At 40.0% G+C, this 18,841-nt stretch overlaps 1 protein-coding gene across 3 annotated transcripts in view; it reads right to left on the bottom strand.

The window, feature by feature from the left end:
• The window catches only part of LOC140126319 (E3 ubiquitin-protein ligase RNF213-like), a 136,022-nt gene that overhangs the window by 82,454 nt on the left and 34,727 nt on the right, over positions 1-18,841 (bottom strand). For all 3 annotated transcript variants that reach the window (XM_072145607.1, XM_072145608.1, XM_072145605.1), the window contains 5 exons: positions 18,078-18,273; positions 11,364-11,416; positions 4,685-4,838; positions 3,285-3,437; positions 1,658-1,744 (listed from right to left, as the gene is read on the bottom strand). In XM_072145607.1, the coding sequence (XP_072001708.1) occupies positions 1,658-1,744; positions 3,285-3,437; positions 4,685-4,838; positions 11,364-11,416; positions 18,078-18,273 (643 nt within the window). The remainder of the gene's footprint in view (positions 1-1,657; positions 1,745-3,284; positions 3,438-4,684; positions 4,839-11,363; positions 11,417-18,077; positions 18,274-18,841) is intronic.

Raw genomic sequence — 18,841 nt, forward strand, 5'->3', positions numbered from 1 at the left:
AATTAAAAAGTTAGGGCCATTCAAAGAACATAGGCAAAAAAAAAGAAAATTGTGTCCGATGCTGAAGGCGCCAATTACCCCGCTTCTAAAGGAGCCCACAAAAGACAATTCTCAAATGTCAACCCCCTAGTGATGTTAACACAATAAAGATTCTTTTGAACCCCTTTGTTTTATTGCCGTTTTAGCTTCTATTAATCAGTGATGGTCAGTGTAAAATTCCAAAGTGTGGACGGGGACTCTCTAAGCAGACACTTCATGATCCCTCTAGTGCTGTGTTCTGACAATGTGGTTAGATTATAAGGGTACAAGGTTTATATACACTTTAATTTACCTTCTGAACATTGTGCTACTATCTGACACATAGAAAAAGAGATGAGACAGATCAGAGATGGTGAGATCCATGAGATGCATATTACACACAATGACACAATCAGCTCTTCTATATCTTTGCTCTATCATACTGCCCATCAATGTCCATCAGATCTGCTGTGCCTCCCTCCCCAGATAAAGAACTTAACTTCCTGCAGCTCTCCTCACGCTGCTGTTTGGTGGCAGGAAGTCAGTGTCTGTGTATCAGTGTAAAATTGTCCTGGAATGTAAGGATGGCAAAATGGCTGCCGACCCGAAGGTCAGAAAAACCAGGATCGGAAACCAGGGACAACTAAAACTGTGTACAGCAGGACTGATCAAGACAGGTTGGAATTTTGTGTGTAATATGCCATATTTTTGTTAATAACAGTGAATTAGAGAATGTGTTATTTGTTTTTCTGAGTATATTTAAGAATCTTGTCTTTTTGGGAATACTCCTTTATCCGGTTATTATACGTAGAAGAAGAAGAAAAAAAAACAACTCTTACTGTTGTATGAGCAACTTTAATTAAAAAAATTTATGAAAAAATTGGAGTGTCACAACACCTTTATTTCTCCCTGGAAGACTGAAGAAGTGGTGTAAGGGCTTATTTTTTGAAAGATAAAAAAAAAAGTTAAAGAGGACCGGTCATCCAAAAAATGAGCCCCAACAATCGTGCCCCCCATAATCCTCTCCACAGCCCCTTTCTCCCTTGCCAGTTTAAAAAAAAATGTATTTGTGCCAAGTTGATTTAAAAAAATCCGACCTATTACTAAAAAAGAGGTCGGATTCTCGTATCTTGTGTCAGTGCAGTCAGCCTTATTCATTAGGGGGGCAGCCGACACACCACCAGCACGCCCCTGTGTAAGCCTGACACTGTGAAGAAGAAAGTCTGCGGCCACGCTGTATATAAAGAATACCACGGTAGTCTTCATACGCAGCGCGGCCGTGCTGTATATGAAGAATCACAGCCACTGTCAATGCAGCATGCCCGTGCTGTGTATACAGGTCCCCGCTGACAGGGGCGTGCTGGGGGTGTGTCGGCCGGCCCCCTAATGAATAAGGCCGAATGCACTGACACAAGATACGAGAATCTGACCTCTTATTTAGTAAGAGGTCAAATCAGTTTAAATCAACTTAGCACAAATAAATTTTTTAAAAAACTGGCTGGGGAGAAAGGGGCTGAGGAGAAGATTATGGGGGGGCACATTTGTTGGGGCTCATTTTCGTGGGTGACAGGTCCTCTTTAATGTCCTGATCATATTTTCCCTGTATTATAACCCCAAATGCCTGCATTTGATTGGTTACCTGTTTTATTTTCTTGCGTAACAACGGCAGCAGACATTCTTTCCACTGCGTCACATTTTCACCAGCCTTTAAAATCATATTCCATGCCTAGTACAAAAAGAACAAAGCTTTTTGGTAAATATTTTCAGGAGAGTTCAATTTATTAAACACGTTCTGATCTACCCACAGAAATATACAGCACCTAGAAGAAGTATGCTCAGTGATTGCGGCGTTCTCATTAGTTCAGTGCCCTATTTGGGACCTTAGGGTGATGCCACATGTCACGTTTTTGGACTGTTTAAAAACATGCTTTTTCAGCCCTTAAAAAAAAAGAAAAGAAAAGGAATTTGTTTTTGAATGTTTACCTTGCATTTGGTTGCTTCGATCCTGTTCATCTTCACTTCTAGATGTGTAGGCAGCAGTGATACAGATTAAAACCAGCCAAACACATGGTAAACATTCAAAAACGCATTCTTTAAAACGGATGAAAAATGTGAGGTGTGGCATCACCCGTATTGATTAAGGTCCTGAAAAGGGCATCAGGACCACATGATGTTAATTGACTTTGAACAACCTAGAGGCTGCATTCACACATACCCTGCTTTTTGAAATGCAATCCAGGCAGAATGGAGAGAGGCTCGACCAAATTGCATTTCAACACACTCTTGAAAGCGACCTTAGCTCATTCCACTTTTGCCATCTTTATCTCTGCCTATAATCATCTCCAAGACCGGTGATCTCATCAGCCACTAAAGCCCACACACACACACGCTTGCTCAACCTAGCCTACCCAGGGCTTTAACTTTGGGTGGGCTAGGTTGAGCTAGCGTGTGTGTGTGTGTTTTAACAGCAACAGGTCTAGCATAGGGAAATATAGTTTGATACTATTTATACAGGGAAATACGAAATAGTAACCTGGTAGAAATCCTGATACCACGGATATAATCTGCTGAGAATAGCTAGGAGGCCGGTATCAATAAACCTTCATTAATCAGTTCACATATTGATAAGCCCAAGGGAGAACTGATCAAACTCCCTTTGGAGCATTCATAACGTTCCAACGTTCTGATTGTTGTATCCACAAGCCCCTTAGCTTCAGCATTCCCCCACATGCTGGCCTGTTTGCACACCTTTTAATGTGTCTTTTTTCCGGTTCTTTTAAAACTTAATTAATAAAGGTTATATTTTAACTTTAACCCTGGTGGAAATAGGATATTTGTGTATCCTATCCACCATGGGTCAGTACTAAGTTTAGGGTCCAATTAAATAATTCCCTCCTATTCTGAAGGGAAATTGGTTTTGTAAAACTCTCAAGGTATCTGGCACAATGTGCCCCAGTGGAAGGAATGTCAAGACTGGCACATGATGCTTGAGTTCTTTATAAATTCTCCCCAATGCTTTCAAACTAAATCTTTATTTTTCTCCAAAATAGTGAAAGGAGAGAATAGTTCCAAAGGAAATCATTTGAAAGGAACATACAAATAACTCATATCAAATCTGTTCTAACTAGGAGGCTCTTTTCCCATGTTGTCCATAGTCTTTATGACCACATGACATTACAAGAGAACAGTTATCAGAATCTCTCAAGAGTAATGACAAAATATAAAAATATCAAAATAAATTATAGTTAAACTGTAAAAGTGATTACCTTCATTTCTAGAGGAAAATGTTTTGTCCTATGGTAACTAAATGTAAATTTGTCCCCAAATACATCTTCAAGCCATTTTAGTGTTAGTGACATTGCGTTGTCAAAAACTTTCTTCATCTCGGGTTGCAATGATTCCGATTCATCACTTCCAGTCTATGGCAATAAAAAAAATATTATTCCTGTGTTCCTGTGTTGTCATGTCCACAGTAAGAGAGGCCTAACTCTGAATGGATTGTAACTTCTCTGTTATGTAGAAAAGCTGTGAGGCAGGGGATAAAGGCTTAAGAATCAATCAGTCCTTTGCAATATGACCACATATTTGCAGAGGTCATAAGCCAGGAAGGGCAAGAGGAACATCAGCTCTGCTCTTTGGCTGACAAAAAGATTTGCTACATTAGGGCATTAATCCCTGTGCTGAGCGGTTTTGCTGAAAAAACTATTATAAAATTCAGGACCTTGGGAAAGCTGGATCCACATTACAAACAAGCTTTGTGGGATCACCGACTTGGATGACTCATACACCGCAGCTAGGGGATGGTGCAGTGATAGATTATTCTGCCTGGCAGGGAGAATAATGAATACATCATCCTCTGGTGCAGTGCATAACTAATGTGAAAGGAAAAGAGCCGAGCCCAGGCACAGAAGCGACAGAGCTTCATTATCATAATTTTATAAATGTTTTTTTCAGCAAATCACTCAGCTCAGGGATTAAACAAGATATGATTCTGCATCAGTATAGCTAGAAGATTCTCAAGGTATATTTGGTTCATAATGAATCAAATCAAATGGAAGATTTTCCTTTAAGGGTTGGCCACTCACATGTGATAATCCCTAAGTGTTCAAATGATTCAGCATTCCTACTAATGAATTTAGTGCTGTCTGCCAAATCTCCATGGAACTTTGTTTACATGTCTGAGTACTGATGAATAGGAGGAGCTACAGCATAAGAGTTATGACTCATCTTACTCTCCCCACTCCTCTCTCCCTGTGTCTGTCAGTGAGAAGGACAGTGTGAGAAAGAAAAAGGTAGCTGTGTATATATGCAGAGGGAAAGGTGAGAATGGAAAGAATGAAGCTCTCAAAGGAGGCAAATGTACATATACATACAGACAAAAGTCTAATGGAAGAGATTTATTGGGGAAAAAAGCCTTTAATTAATTTTGTGGCATGGAGAGAAAGTAAGGAAATAGCTGACATGATTCTTGGCTATGGCAGGAAATGAAAAGTGCATGCTGGGATCATAGTAACAGGTAAATTTCCAATATCTGTACTAAAACATTAGGATGTGGTTTTTGAACTTTTATTTAAATGCGGACTTAAAATATGGGAAATCCCATTTAACAGTGAAAGGACATGAAAATGCCATTTTTATATGAAACCCATTACCTATGTACACTTACCGAAAAACCTGCATATTTTAATAACATTAAGATGATCTCTGCAGACAAGGCTGGTAGCCCAAAATAGACCTTCAGCACTCGATTAGAAAGGATAATGTAGTGCAGATCAAGGCTGGCTTTGCAACACTTCTGAAATGACTCGGACTTCAAAGGCCTACAAAAAGTAGAAAATAACATGTATTAAAATAACATTGTAAAGTTAGAGCATCCCTAAAGAGAATAGTAGCATACTATAGGCCCTATGGCATAGGCTCCAGGGCCCATGCAGTGAGAGGCCCAGTCAGGGGTCTCAGTGGCTGTCAACTTTATCTGTATCCTCTGATGTGGTGATGCAGGGAACCCTAACCATTCATCTTTCTTGTGCAGCAGAGGCCATTAGGTCTGCGGTGATGATGTCAATGAGACTGCTGGATTCAGAGCTGCGTATGGCCACAGCAGTGCAGGAAGCAAAACTAAGGTTGGTGGCATGGAGTTTCAGAGCAGTAGAGTGGCTGTAGACATGCATCTCTGCAGGGCTTTGAGTACATATAGAAGCTGTAGACACGTCACCGCACACCTTTCTAAAAAAACAGATGCTACCAACTATCAGATATCTATCTATATATATATCCAAAGAAAAAGCAGGAAGTATTATGCACAGAAGCAAAACTGAATCGGCTGGTCTGTATGGTGCATGCGCACAAAGTGCACGAAGACGCTGGTGGCCATATATTATATATATATATTCATATTCCCGGATTACCCCTTTGATAACTATACAAGAGTGACAAAGAAGGGATTGTATTTTGTGGTTAGGGCGCTAAATTAATTTTAATGGGCAGTTAATGTACATCATAGTGGCAGGTATATTTGTGCATCCACTTGTGGGGGAGGGGGCCACAGCCAAAACTTTGCTATGGGACCCATTCAACTCTAATTAATTGTGTAAACAGTTTACCGAAAAGGACGCTGGTCTTTTCGCTTTTCAGTAGTTGCATTCTCCTGCACAAAAAAAATTGCCAATACTAGTGCCATTTTAGCAGTAGTCCGTATGGCTCTTTGTTGGAGTCTTTTCTTATCCATCTAGGTAAAGTTTGTTGAAAATTTAGTTACCATTAAATGGAGAACTTTAAAGGGAAACTGTCTACAGAGGGCTATTTTTCACTTGGGACAGTTTCCTACAGCCACTCTAAAGTATATAGCAGACATGGTTTTAAAAAAATTCTGTGTTATAGAGTTTCAGAAATAATCAATAAGAAACTTTTCCCAGCTCCCTAACAGAATCTCTGACATGCTTGCCGTGCCTTGCTTCGATCATCCAACGCCAGGGGGAGGTAGGAAGACAGGGAGGATCTGGGAAGGGGTGGAAGGAATATTGATGTGCGGAGTGAAGAGATATGAATAAGGTGAAAATTAGGTTTTGAAATACCCCCCCCCCCTTACCCCTGGGACTCAGCTGAAGATTCTGGCAGGGAGCCAATTAATGTTTCCTTTCGATTATTTCTCAAACACTAACACAGAGCTTTAAAAAAAAAAAAAAAAAAAGTGTCTACAATATACCTTTAAGTGTCTGTTGGAACCTGTCCCAAGTGTAAAATAGCCCTCTGGTGACAGTGGGTGTTTGCTGCATATTGTAGGAAACCTACCGCTCGTACCGATTGCAGGTGTTAACCCTTTGATTGTCGCCGGCAAAGCCAATGACGGCAGTCAAAATCAAAGTATAATAATGGTCATTTCTGGCGTTGATTCCTGTAACAGAAAATAGCGCCCATATGTCTGAAACACCACCTTTTTCCCCGCTTTGAAAGAAAATTTATAAAAAGTGATCAAAAGGTCATAGTCTTCAAAATGGCAGCAAAGAGGATGACAGCTCGTCCTGCAAAAAATTACACCTCACACAACTCTGTACACTGCAGTATGAAAAAGCAATTAGCTCCAGAAGATAGTGACAAGAAATTTTTTTGTACAGAAGGTTTCAATAAAAAAAAATAATTATTAAAACACAACAAACCTGTATAAATTTGCTATTCTTGTGATCGTACCGACCCAAAGAGTAAAGACGAAATGTCATTTGGAGCACACAGTAAAAGCCGTAAAGCAAAAATGCTGCAAATTAGTTTTTTTCACCAATTTCACTGTATTTGGATCCGCCCCCATTTCCCAGTACACAGGATGGGATATTAAATAGAGTCACTTTGAAGTACAATTTCTTAAACAGGAAACAAGCCCACACAAAGCTCTGTACATGGAAAAATTAAAAAGCAAAAAACCGAAACACAAGAATGAAAAAAGGCATTGAAGGGAAGGGGGTTAACACCCCACTGTCTTTAATCGTGACTGCTGTTTCCCGTTTCTCATTTTATAAACTACAGATCACAAAGAGTTAACTTCAACTTTGTGAATGTACTTCAGTTTTTCTGGCATTATTCCAGAACCGTGACAAAACACTGTAAAAACCACAATACAATCATAATGTAGAAGTATAACAAAATAATGTCATTTTGCAGCCAAGTTAAATAAACCAGGATGACAGGATGTGTAGTGCCTTGTAACAGAGGACCATTGAACTTGGGACATTTGAATATTTCCTTCTTACATGGTTATGCAAATTAACCCTTTAGAGTTTTGTTAAATACACTGTTTATTATTACTGTATATGTATAGAAAGGGTTAATGAACATTTAGAGACATTTTTGACTGTTTATCTCTCTCTCTCTTTCTCAGAGAAGTCAGTCATTTTCCACAGAAGAAAACAGACTTGTTTACCAGGCAGACTGACCTCAAGAATGACAGGTGCAGTCTGGAAACTTGCTTACTGTTTTTCTGCCATAGAATATTATGAGACACGTAATGTAAGTCTATGGGAAAAGGCTTTGTCATTGTGTTTATGCTGAAATGTAACAACTCCTCCCCTGGTAGAAGGGATATAAAGTGAATAGACCCAGTCCATAATGCCTGCAGTTAGGGAACAGAACTTGAAGCCAACCAGAAGAAGAAGAAGCTGAGACAGGGATACTCTGCCATAGACCCATAACTTACAGCCTGTGACCAGGGTATCAGGCTTCTGAGAAAGAGAATGACAGAAAACCCAGGCCTTTCCTAAGCCTTCTTCTACCAGGGAGAAGATTGGAGTCTTTGATTTGATTGCATTTCTTTGTATCCGAGTTTCTACAGTAAAAAAAGAAATTGTTCACTGCAGACCCTGACTCTCTGGACTTAATTCCCACTCGGGTGCACATCTTACCATCCCTTCCGGAGAGCAGTGACACCTCTAAGGTGCCTGGCAGACTCAGCACAGTTGGGGACTAAACCAAAGCACTGCAGATGTAATAATGATGTTAGGAAACAATATATCATAAGAATTTGACACAGAAATCATCATGTATATATAATACAAGTCTAATAATAATAATTATTAGATATTTATAGAGCACTATTTATTCCATGGTGCTGTACATTAACCCCATAAGGACGCAGGGTTTTTCGGCTCATTTCTCGCTCTCCAACTTCAAAAATCCATAACTTTTTCATTTTTACGTGTACAGACCTGCGTGAGGGCTTATTTTGTGCGTAACAAATTTTACTTTCCCGTAATGTTATTTATTTTAACATGCCGTGTACTGCGAAGCTGAAAAAAAATTCCAAATGTGGAAAAATTGAAAAAAAAACACGTCACGTTATTGTGGGCTCAGTTTTTACGACTTTCCCTCTTCGCTCCAAATAACATGCCTACTTTATTCTTTGGTTCGGTGCGATCGCGGTGATACCAAATTTATACAGGTTTTATTGTGTTTTAATACATTTTCAAAAATTAAACGAATGTGTACAAAAAAATCTTCGCTAATAACTTTTTCATACTTTGGTGCACGGAAATGTGTGAGGGGTCATTTTTTGCGAAATGAGGCGACGTTTTCATTGCTACCATTTTGAGGTCTGTGCGATATTTTGATCATTTTTTATTTCATTTTTTATGTTATGTAAAAAGGTGTAAAAGTCGCATTTCGGACATTTGGGCGCCATTTCCCGCCTCGGAGGTCACCGCCGCTCGTAACCGTTTTTATATTTTGATAGATCAGGCATTTTGGGACACGGCGATACCTAATATGTCTGTGATTTTTACTGTTTATTATGTTTTATATCAGTTCTAGGGAAAGGGTGGTGATTTGAATTTTTAATATTTTATTAATTTTTTTTATTTTTTAAACTTTTTTTTCACTATTTTTTAGACCATCTAGGGCAGTGATGGCAAACCTTTTAGAGACCGAGTGCCCAAACTTCAACAAAGACCCGCTTATTTATCGCAAAGTGCCAACACAGAAATGTAATTTGTGATTTATACTCCCTTCTCTGTCACAGTTTTCATTGATACTAGCACCTGAGGACACCAATAAAGCAGAAAATAGTCCCAGGTAGAGCTGTCACTTTAAAATAGCTCTGTGCACAGCAAGTCCTGGGCTGTCTGGGACTGCAGGAAGATACCTGGAGTCATCTCTGGTGATGGCCTGAGTGCCCACAGAAAGGGCTCCGAGTGCCACCTCTGGCACCAGTGCCATAGGTTAGCCATCACTGATCTAGGGTAATTAACCCTAGATGGTCAGATCGCTGCTACCATATACTGCAATACATCTGTATTGCAATATATGGCATTTTTGCAGCACATTCGTTACAATAAGCCACTGGCTCATTGTAACGAATCTGCAGATGCCAGATAGTCTCGGGTCAAACGAAAACCCGAGGCTAACATGGCAACCGATCGCCGCCCCCCGATGACGTTCGGGGGCACGGCGATCGAAAAAAAGATGGCGGCGCCCGCGCGCCGCCGTCTTTTAAATGCCGCCGGCAACGAGGGGGTTAATAGCCCCCACCTTTGTATGAAGAGAACTCAGCCCGTGAGCCCTCTTCATACACTCCTTATACCTTTGCGCCGTAGAGCTACGGCGCAGAGCGTTAAGGGGTTAAATAAGGAGTTCCCATACATTACATTAAGACAAGAACAAAAGTAAATACAAAAACTACAGATATCTGGAACAAGTGGAAGGAGAGTACCAGGAGGATAACAATCTATATGGGAGAGTAGATGGAGACATGAGGCAAGGGAACAGAGCAGTGCAATTATTGCATCTTGTAGATCCTAAACAAATATGTTGTAGGGCAGGTAATTTTAAGCACTTTTGCAATTGGATTAGTTACCCGAATCTTGCTCCTTCCTCTTGTATTCTGCAGACTTCCACTAGCTGTCAGCAATCTCACATATGTCTGTTGCTAAGCTCATCCCGTCTTCAGAAAGAAGCTGAGACTATGGGCAGGAGACACATCCCCATCCCCCTCCCTGTACACAGCTGATTACCTCATGTCTGCAGCAGTCATGTGCTGACAGGAACACTGACTAATGTAATAACCAAACACCTACACTTATCTTTCCCTCAGCTTTCCCTACACCTGTATACTGTATAAACAAACAATCCACACAGACAGAGACTGCTGCCCCCCCTTCCCCCATCACCTCACACTCCACAGGAAGTGGCAGAAGAGAAGAGACTCCAAGCTGTGCCCTCATGTGCTGAAGTTTACATAGGTAGACAGACAGACAGATATGAGAGATGGATAGCTTTGGTGTGATTGGTCAGCAGCAGGTGCTTGTGATGAGGTGACAGGAGGCAGGCTCCGCCCCTCCATCTTGCTGATTGTAGTTTTTTTGAGCCAAAAATGTACTTAATGAGTTACGAGAGGCAAACTATTTTGAGGAATGATCCCCAGGGACACCTGGAGCAGAATTATGTATTTTAGTTTTTTTTTTTGCTCAGAATGACGGTTACACTTTAAGGGTTTGAAAGGAGGGGGTCAGTCTGACACATTTTGGAGAAATATCACTAGTGGAAAGGAGAAGCAGAGATGGCAATAGCAGGTGAGAGAATGAGAGAGATTGTGGTGGTTTCTGTCAGTTACAGATCCTGAGTGTAACACAGCAGAGGTCTTTACATGAGAGAGCAGAAGAGATGATAAAAGACAGAATTAAACAGCAGGTGCTGGGATATTGGGGTAAAGGTAGAGATGAGAAGAATAAGGGAAAAAATATTTTTATTGCCACAAGCAGCGTCCTTTTAACTACTGGTTTAATTCTGGTATAATTCAGATGTGCACTTATGATCTGCACTTAGGAGTATGCACTGTAAGAATACTAGTCTTACTTTGACTCAAAATAATGACAACTACCAGTTGTGAAAAAAAGGGTGGAATGACACAAAAGGAAGCAGAGTCTCCAGGAAACAGCAATGGATTTGGGTATGCATTCACACATACCAATAAACAAATAATGAATAATTATACCATATATATTCGAGTATAAGTCGAGACCCCTATGTAGCATACAGCCAGCCCGCCCCCTGTAGCATACAGCCAGCCCGCCCCCTGTAGCATACAGCCAGCCCGCCCCCTGCAGCATACAGCCAGCGCGCCCCCTGCAGCATACAGCCAGCGCGCCCCCTGTAGCATACAGCCACATAAATATCCCTCCCCAGCCCAGCCATAAGAAATTTTTAAAACCCGGATAACCCCTATAATAAAGATCCTGATTTCGAAAAGACATTTTCTCACTTCCAGCACTTCCCTACAGTGGATCATTCTAGATTTCCCAGGAATGCATATTGCCCAATTACAAATAATTTGGAGTTTTTTTTAAATTTTGTCTAATTCTACTTACTTTCCTTGTGTTTCCATAATCTGTAGTATTTTTCTTAAAACCTCTTCAACTTTCTGTTAAAAAAAAATTACATAAAACACCAATAAGAAATAATAACCTAGAATGTAACACATAACATGCTCAAGCTCATAAGTACTATTTTTATTTTCACACACATAAAAAATGGGAATTTTTTGCCAGTAAAATTATTTTCTCACCAAGTGCGGAAGACTGAGCACAGACTGCTGCCACTAAGAGGAAGACATTATTTGATTCATTTTGCCTCCTTCTGCACAGCCATAGCACATGTCAACTTTACAACTTCTGTGTTTCTGCTGCAATATTTTGCACTCATTGCAACAGACAAGTCAAACTCTTAATCCAAACGAATTGCTGGGCAATTCGTCGGCAACAGCCTGCAGAGGCATAAAGGGTCATTGCATGTGCATTATTTGTGCATCACTACATTTCAGAAGTCGCCAGCAATTCAAAAAAAATTGTAAATACCACATGATGGATCTGTAAACTCAGTCTAAAGACACTGGGCCAGATATGCTATGCCTTCTTTGGTAGGAGGCGGCATATATATAGCCCAATTATCACCAATTTCAGTGGATTTACGCACCACATGCCACTTTGGGCATGATGTGGAGTGTTCGTATGTACAAAACAGCCTGCCATATTTATTATAGTCTATAGGTAAAACCTCCATCAGATCTAACCTGGAGGAGATATCCCACCATTTAAAAAGCCAGTCTTGGGGCGCATTCACACTGACGTATGTCCACTTGGCTACATCCGGCGCCATGGAGAGGAGGGGTGGCCCCTCCCCTCTCCATAGTAATGCATTAGGTACAGGGTCGTAACACAGCTAAATACAGGCCATATCCTATCAATTCCCCGTGTACGAAGCGGTATGGTGCCACAAGTGTGCAGCACCATATCGCACTGAACGGCCATTGACGTCTATGGGGCACTTATGTATGCCCTCAATAGTGTGAATCAGTTTGCACGCAAGAAGTAAATCCACTACAAAAAGTTAATACAGGCGGTCCCCTACTTAAGGACACACGACTTACAGACAACCCATAGTTACAGACCGACCCCTCTGACCTCTGGTGAAGCTTTCTGAATGCTTTACTATAGTCCCAGACTGCAATGATCAGCTGTAAAGTGTCTGTAATGAAGCTTTATTGATAATCCTTGGTCCCATTACAGCAAAAAATGTTTAAACTCCAATTGTCACTGGGGCAAAAAATTTTTTTTGTCTGGATCTACAATTATAAAATATACAGTTTTGACTTACATACAAATTCAACTTAAGAACAAACCTCCGGACCCTATCTTGTACGTAACCCGGGGACTGCATGTACAAAAAAAAAAAAATAAAACTCCAATCAAAGAACACTTACTCATAGATCCAGGCACCGTGACTGTGGTAATCTTCTGATATTTGTTGATCCATGGCCACCATCCTTCTAAAATCAACTTTTAAAAGTATGATAATGAGCAACAAGGGCTATAGTGGTCATTATCGGAGCCCCTTTGTGGTGCAGTTTCTTGTAAAAGTGTGCAGGAGCACTTCCCCCCTCCCACTGTATGCTCAAAACTTCTTCTGCTGCTGTGAGATTACATCCGGCAGAGAGAGGGGAAAGTGCTAAGGGAGCATAATTTAGCAGAATTTTAAAAGTTGGTTTTAGGAGGCCAAGGTTAACAATGAAGAATCTATGAGCAAGTGTCCCTGGTTTATCATGATGGATTCTGATGGTAGATTTTCTTTAATCGCTTGGCACAAATGGACATAAATGTATGACCATTTTGCAAGTACCTTAATTGGAAAAAAATTTTTAAAACATTTAAAAAAAAAAAATAAAAAAAAAAATAATAGGATTTACACATTACACATTCCCATAGAAACAATTAAAAATGTATAAAAAAAAAAACACACACACAAAAAAAAATATATATATATTTGGAATCATGGTGTCCATAAAAATCTGTACAGTAAAACAGTCATTATTGGAACCGCACTAAAAAGTGATTAAAAAAAAAATGTTACGTGGCTCAAAACAAGACTGCTGAAAATATATCTTCCTCCAACAAATAAGCCATTGACCAGCTTTGTGAACCGAAAAAAAAATGTAAAAGTTATGCCTCTGAAAATATTGCAATGCTGATGCATTGTTTTTATTCAGTAATATTGGGCAAAAATTAAAAATGTTTATAAATGAGGTATCGTTGTGATCCTAGCTACCCATAGCTTTTGTTTTTGGTTGTTCACTGTATTATTACAGGCAGTCCCCGGGTTACATACAAGATAGGGTCTGGAGGTTTGTTCTTAAGTTGAATTTGTATGTAAGTCGAAACTGTATATTTTATAATTGTAGATCCAGACAAAAAAAAATTTTTGGCTCCAGTGACAATTGGAGTTTAAACATTTTTTGCTGTAAAGGCACCGGGGACTAACAATAAAGCTTCATTACAGACACCTTACAGCTGATTATTGCTATCTGGGACTATAGTAAAGCATTCAAAAACCTTCACCAGAGGTCAGAGGGGTCTGTCTGTAAATATGGGTTGTCTGTAAGTCGGGTGTCCTTAAGTAGGGGACCGCCTGTATTCTAAAAATCATAAATCATGAACTGATGATTTTCATTTCCGCCACCAAGAAAGAGTTAATAAAATTATTGATTTACCAAAATACCTGAAATTATGTACCTGAAAAGCAGATCTCATCTCGCAAATACAAATCTGAACGACGCTCCTTCCATTCTACGCCCATACAGAAGTTTACTATCACATATGGGATGTCAGTACACCCAGGAGAAATTGGGTATCAAACTTTGTGGAGCTTATTATTTTCCATTGTGAATGTTTAATTTTTGGGCCAAATTTACTGTATTGTCCAAAATAATTACAATTTCTAAATCCCACCTCCATCTTGTTCTAACCAATGTGAAACATCTAAAGGGTTAACAAACTTCCCAAAAGTGTTTTCCTCCGTTCTCCAAAACAGCACCCACCAGAGAGAGGGGTCTGTCCCCAGGGACAGGAAAACCCAGACCATAAATTCCAGCACCTCCTCCCGATCCTCAGTAGTTTTGCCGTAACTTGCGGAAGACCAGTGAGAACCTCAGTAAGGTTATCCTGACCTGTATGAGAACCTCATAGGAGTGAGGGGAAGCAGTAGCCACCAATCATACCCAGGTGGCTGCAGCACCCTCGGAATACGGCTTACCTTAGCCATGGCATGTCTAGGCCTCAGTAAGTGAAGACACTCACCTAGCTTTGCTGATATTCACAGCCCTAACGTGGCCTTAAAAATGGATTCTAATGGTCTCTTATGTTGTTGTATTGTAGTGGGAAGAGATCCCCTTTGGGAAATCAACGAAAGCGAAGAACCATGAATGTAAAGTTTGTGGTGTGAGCCTGCAGTCTTCTTATAAAAAGCTTTTATGTTAGCCTTGCATGCAGAAAATTATGGCCGAGGTACAAGCAGGCTTCTTTTTATGCTGGCTTTTATTAGGTAAGAAGTGCATAATACAGTAAGATCTACTTCTAGAATAAGGCAAGATCTCCTGACTGCCCTGGCAGATCTGGAAAATCTGATAGTTCGGAATTTGATGCAGATTCAGATGTAGAAATATTCTCATATTCACATGAGGAAGCGGGCAAACTGTTTACGCCAAAGTTGGTCAGAGCTTCGATAGAGTTTGAGGAAGAAAAGGAACAACGGTCAATTCGTGATGTTAAGTTTCAGGGTCTGGGTGAAAGAAAGAGTAAAGTCTTCCCAATTCATGAGAATATTATGTCTCTGATTAAAACAGAATGGAAGAGACTGGAAAAGAAAATATTTGTGCCACGCACTGCCAAAATGAAATACTCCTCATGTGGCTCAATTAACTGGGAGGATAAAATTAGGAATGAAATCCAAAGCCAATGCGTCAGTGGATGCGTTAAGGCTCTCGGCAATGTCAAATTCAGCCAGGAGTGACTTAGGGACAAGATCCTGGAGAAGGCATTCTTCTAGGAAACACAACCATACCCAAAGATAGAAGGACAACTAGGAAGGAAATAAAGACCTTATTGCAAAAAAAGAGTTCTGGCAAGGGTTTCCATTCAAGAGGAGGGAAAGGGGTTTTATATAACCTTGTTCCACATCAAGAAACCAGATGGCTCATCAAGCACAATAATAAATTTAAAACCACTGAACAGGTTCCTCAAAATTGAGCAGTTTAAGATGAAATAACCAATATCCACAATAAATATTCTTTATCAGGATTTTTTTATGGCATCGATTTCTTTCTCAGACGTGTACTACCACGTCCCTATACATCAAGATTCACATAAGTATCTGAGAGTTGCCATCCTCTTGGAAGGAGTATGGTCTCATCTCCAATTCAGAGCCTTATCTTTTGGGGTGGCAGTAGCCTACAAAGACTGTTACAGAAATGGCATCCTTTATAAGGAAATAAGAGGGGGCATTTGTTCCATATCTCAACAATTTCCTTCAGATAGGGAAATCACAGGAGACCGTGAATAGGCAACTGATTCAGGTTCAGCTAGTCAATTTTAATTAAACAAAAAAAAAAATTGTCCCTCAAACCCTCAGAACCGAAGATATTTTTATATTTTTGGGCAAACATCTGTATTCCGCCTGTCAGAGATTGCTTCTGCTGGAAGAGAAGATAAGGTGCAGTACAGGGATTGTTGAAAATCAGTTCACCACTGATAAGGAAGGTAATGAGGGTAGCAGTTTTTTCACAGCATTCATCCCAAAGGTTCCTTGGGCCCAGATCTATACTCATTGCCTACACCTCTGGGATGGAACATCCCTCAGGATGTCTTGTCTGACTACAGAGAATCTCCAGAAAGGAGTTGCCTGGAAGAAGGAAAAGCTGTTGACAGTGGTGACCAATGCAATCACTTGGGGTTGGGGGCTTTGTTAGGTTCTTAGCCAGCTCAATCAGGTTGTCTAATTTCAGGAAGTTAAAAGCAGTCCTAGAGGTGATAAAAAGATCCTTGTCAGTTATCCAGGGGTCAGACCTGACAATGTCAGGTAATATGACAGCAGTGGCCTTTGTGAATTGACAGTGTGGCACCAGAAGTCCTTCCCTAACACAACTAACCTTCCATAATTTCTTGAGTGCAGAAAACATTCTAAGATCCATGTCAGAAACTGGAAGGAAAATCTACAAGCAGACTGCTTAAGTTATATCCAGTTATTCCAAGGGGTATGATGTTGAAAGAAAGATCTTTCAGAAAATAGTAGGCCTCTGGCAAGTCCCAGGAATAAATATATTTGCCAACCACAAAAACAGGCAGGTCAAGAAATTCTGTCCGCTGGATCTGATGGATGGACCCTAGGGCTTGGAGGCACTATTGATAAGGTGGAGCTTCAGTCTTGCATTCACTATTCCTCCTCTAATAATGCTTCCCAAAGTTTTGAGAAAGATAAGGTAGGAGCACGCAACAGTCATAGTGGTAGCCCTATTCTGGACCAGACGAGCATGGTTCTCAATACAGAAAGAACCATCAGTTTAGGATTCCTAGATCCTTCCGTAATCCAACCCGATCTCCTGTCCCAGGGCCCAGTTTATCTTCCAGGGATCAGATCTCTTCACTCGACAACCTGGCATTTGAGTGGTTGATCTTAACTAGGAAAGGTCTCTCATACAGGGTTATTTATACTCTGCAGAAGAGCATGAAACTAGTGACCTTCAAGGTGGAATAGTAATATATACGAACGTGTTAGTCAAATACAAACCATCAATTTTTAAAAAGATGAAAGATTAATAAAGACGGTGGATTTTTAAAATCTACACTTGGTGCGGAATGCAAGTTTCTTTTCTTCTGCTACAGTTAGAGTCTCTCCAGTCCAAGCAGCAGTCTGCACATCCATTATAGCTGAAAAAAAACTTTTCTCTTTTTACTGGAACAAACATTTGTTAAATACCTAAAAGGTTGGACTTGTGTCTTTTTCCAGCTTTATATACTATGATACAATTACCAGTAAGTAATTACCTATTTTGCACATTGAGGGGTGTGGTTTCTATAATGTGGTAATTAAGGGAGTTTTACTTTTATTTAGGCCTCTGAAAGTCACTTAAAGCTGAGCAGTTCCCTATAAATATAGTTTTAATAGGATTTTCATAAAAATGTAAAAAATTGCAACCAAAATTCTAAGCCACATAACATCCTAGAAAAATGGGTGGGTGCATTAAAAACCATGCCAACATAAAGCAGACATTCAGGAAATGTTAGCTATGAATTTATTTGGGTAGTATGACCATCTGCTTGCAAAGCAGAGAATTTAAAACTTTGAAAATGGCGAATTTTTTTTTGACAAATTTCAGTTTGTTTGTTTGTTTTTTTTTTATAACTAAATGCAAAAAGATACATCCAAAGATTTTAACTAATTGAAAGTACAATGTGTCACGGGAAAACAATCTCGAAGTCACCTTGTTACGTGAAAGTGCACAAAGTTATAACCTCTTGTATTGACACATGTATGAAATGAAAAAGGAGACCTGGTCTTTTAGGCCAAGAGGCAAAGAGGTTGAAGACAGAAAATAGAAAATGATTTGTGCAGCAGTACAGTGGTGATGTCACAGAACTAATTCAAATTCAGTTATTTGTACAGCTCAACAATGAGTAAAACTGTTCCAGCTAACACAGTTGCACCATGTCCAGCTGGCTAATGAAAACATACACTATATTTAATAGCCTACTAACCTCATTCTCATAATAATTAGCACCAGGAATTTTAAAGTAACAGGCTGTGAGAACAGCCACAATTGGTACTGGATGTTCTTCCAAAAACTTCACCATTTGTTCAAGTGATATCAAGCACAGCCATGACTGGATCACCACTGGATGCGATTGGAGTAAATACTTCTTTTTACTCATCTTTCCCAGAACATCCCTGAAGCTTAACAAAGAAAAAGTTTCAGATTAGACACAGAAATTCCAGTCTTTGGTTTAACGGACCATTTTACCATTATACAGGTAATAAAACTAGTGGTATTTTCATAAATTCATATAATGCGGCGGTTGCTTATGAAGACCCATTAAACGAAACCTACCATGAGGATCCTACCATCAGAAGTAGATCTGATGGTAGATTCCTCCTGCCTGCCTCTGCCCTAATCTTTATTTTACTAATCCTAGAACCTAGATTTCTTAAAAAAAAAACTTCACTAAAAGTAATATTTAATTACATTTAAATGCTACTGGGGCATGGAGCAGCATTGTGGGCGCAAAAGCTACTTCCCTCCCTAGTAGTATTTGCCGTCCCACCTTCTAGTGCATTCTCTTCAAGCACCAACAACACTGCCAACTGCTACCGGGAAACGCTCCCTACCGGGTTGAACAAAAGTGTGGACGGGCGCCTGTTTGCTCAAGCCGGCACGGCAGGCAGGAGTAATCTACTGTAAGATCTACTTCTGATGGTAGATTCCTCACGGTTTCCGTTAACATTGAAATCTATTAAAATTTCC

The sequence above is a fragment of the Engystomops pustulosus genome, chromosome 4, assembly GCF_040894005.1.
Source record: "Engystomops pustulosus chromosome 4, aEngPut4.maternal, whole genome shotgun sequence".
Classification (NCBI taxonomy): domain Eukaryota; kingdom Metazoa; phylum Chordata; class Amphibia; order Anura; family Leptodactylidae; genus Engystomops; species Engystomops pustulosus.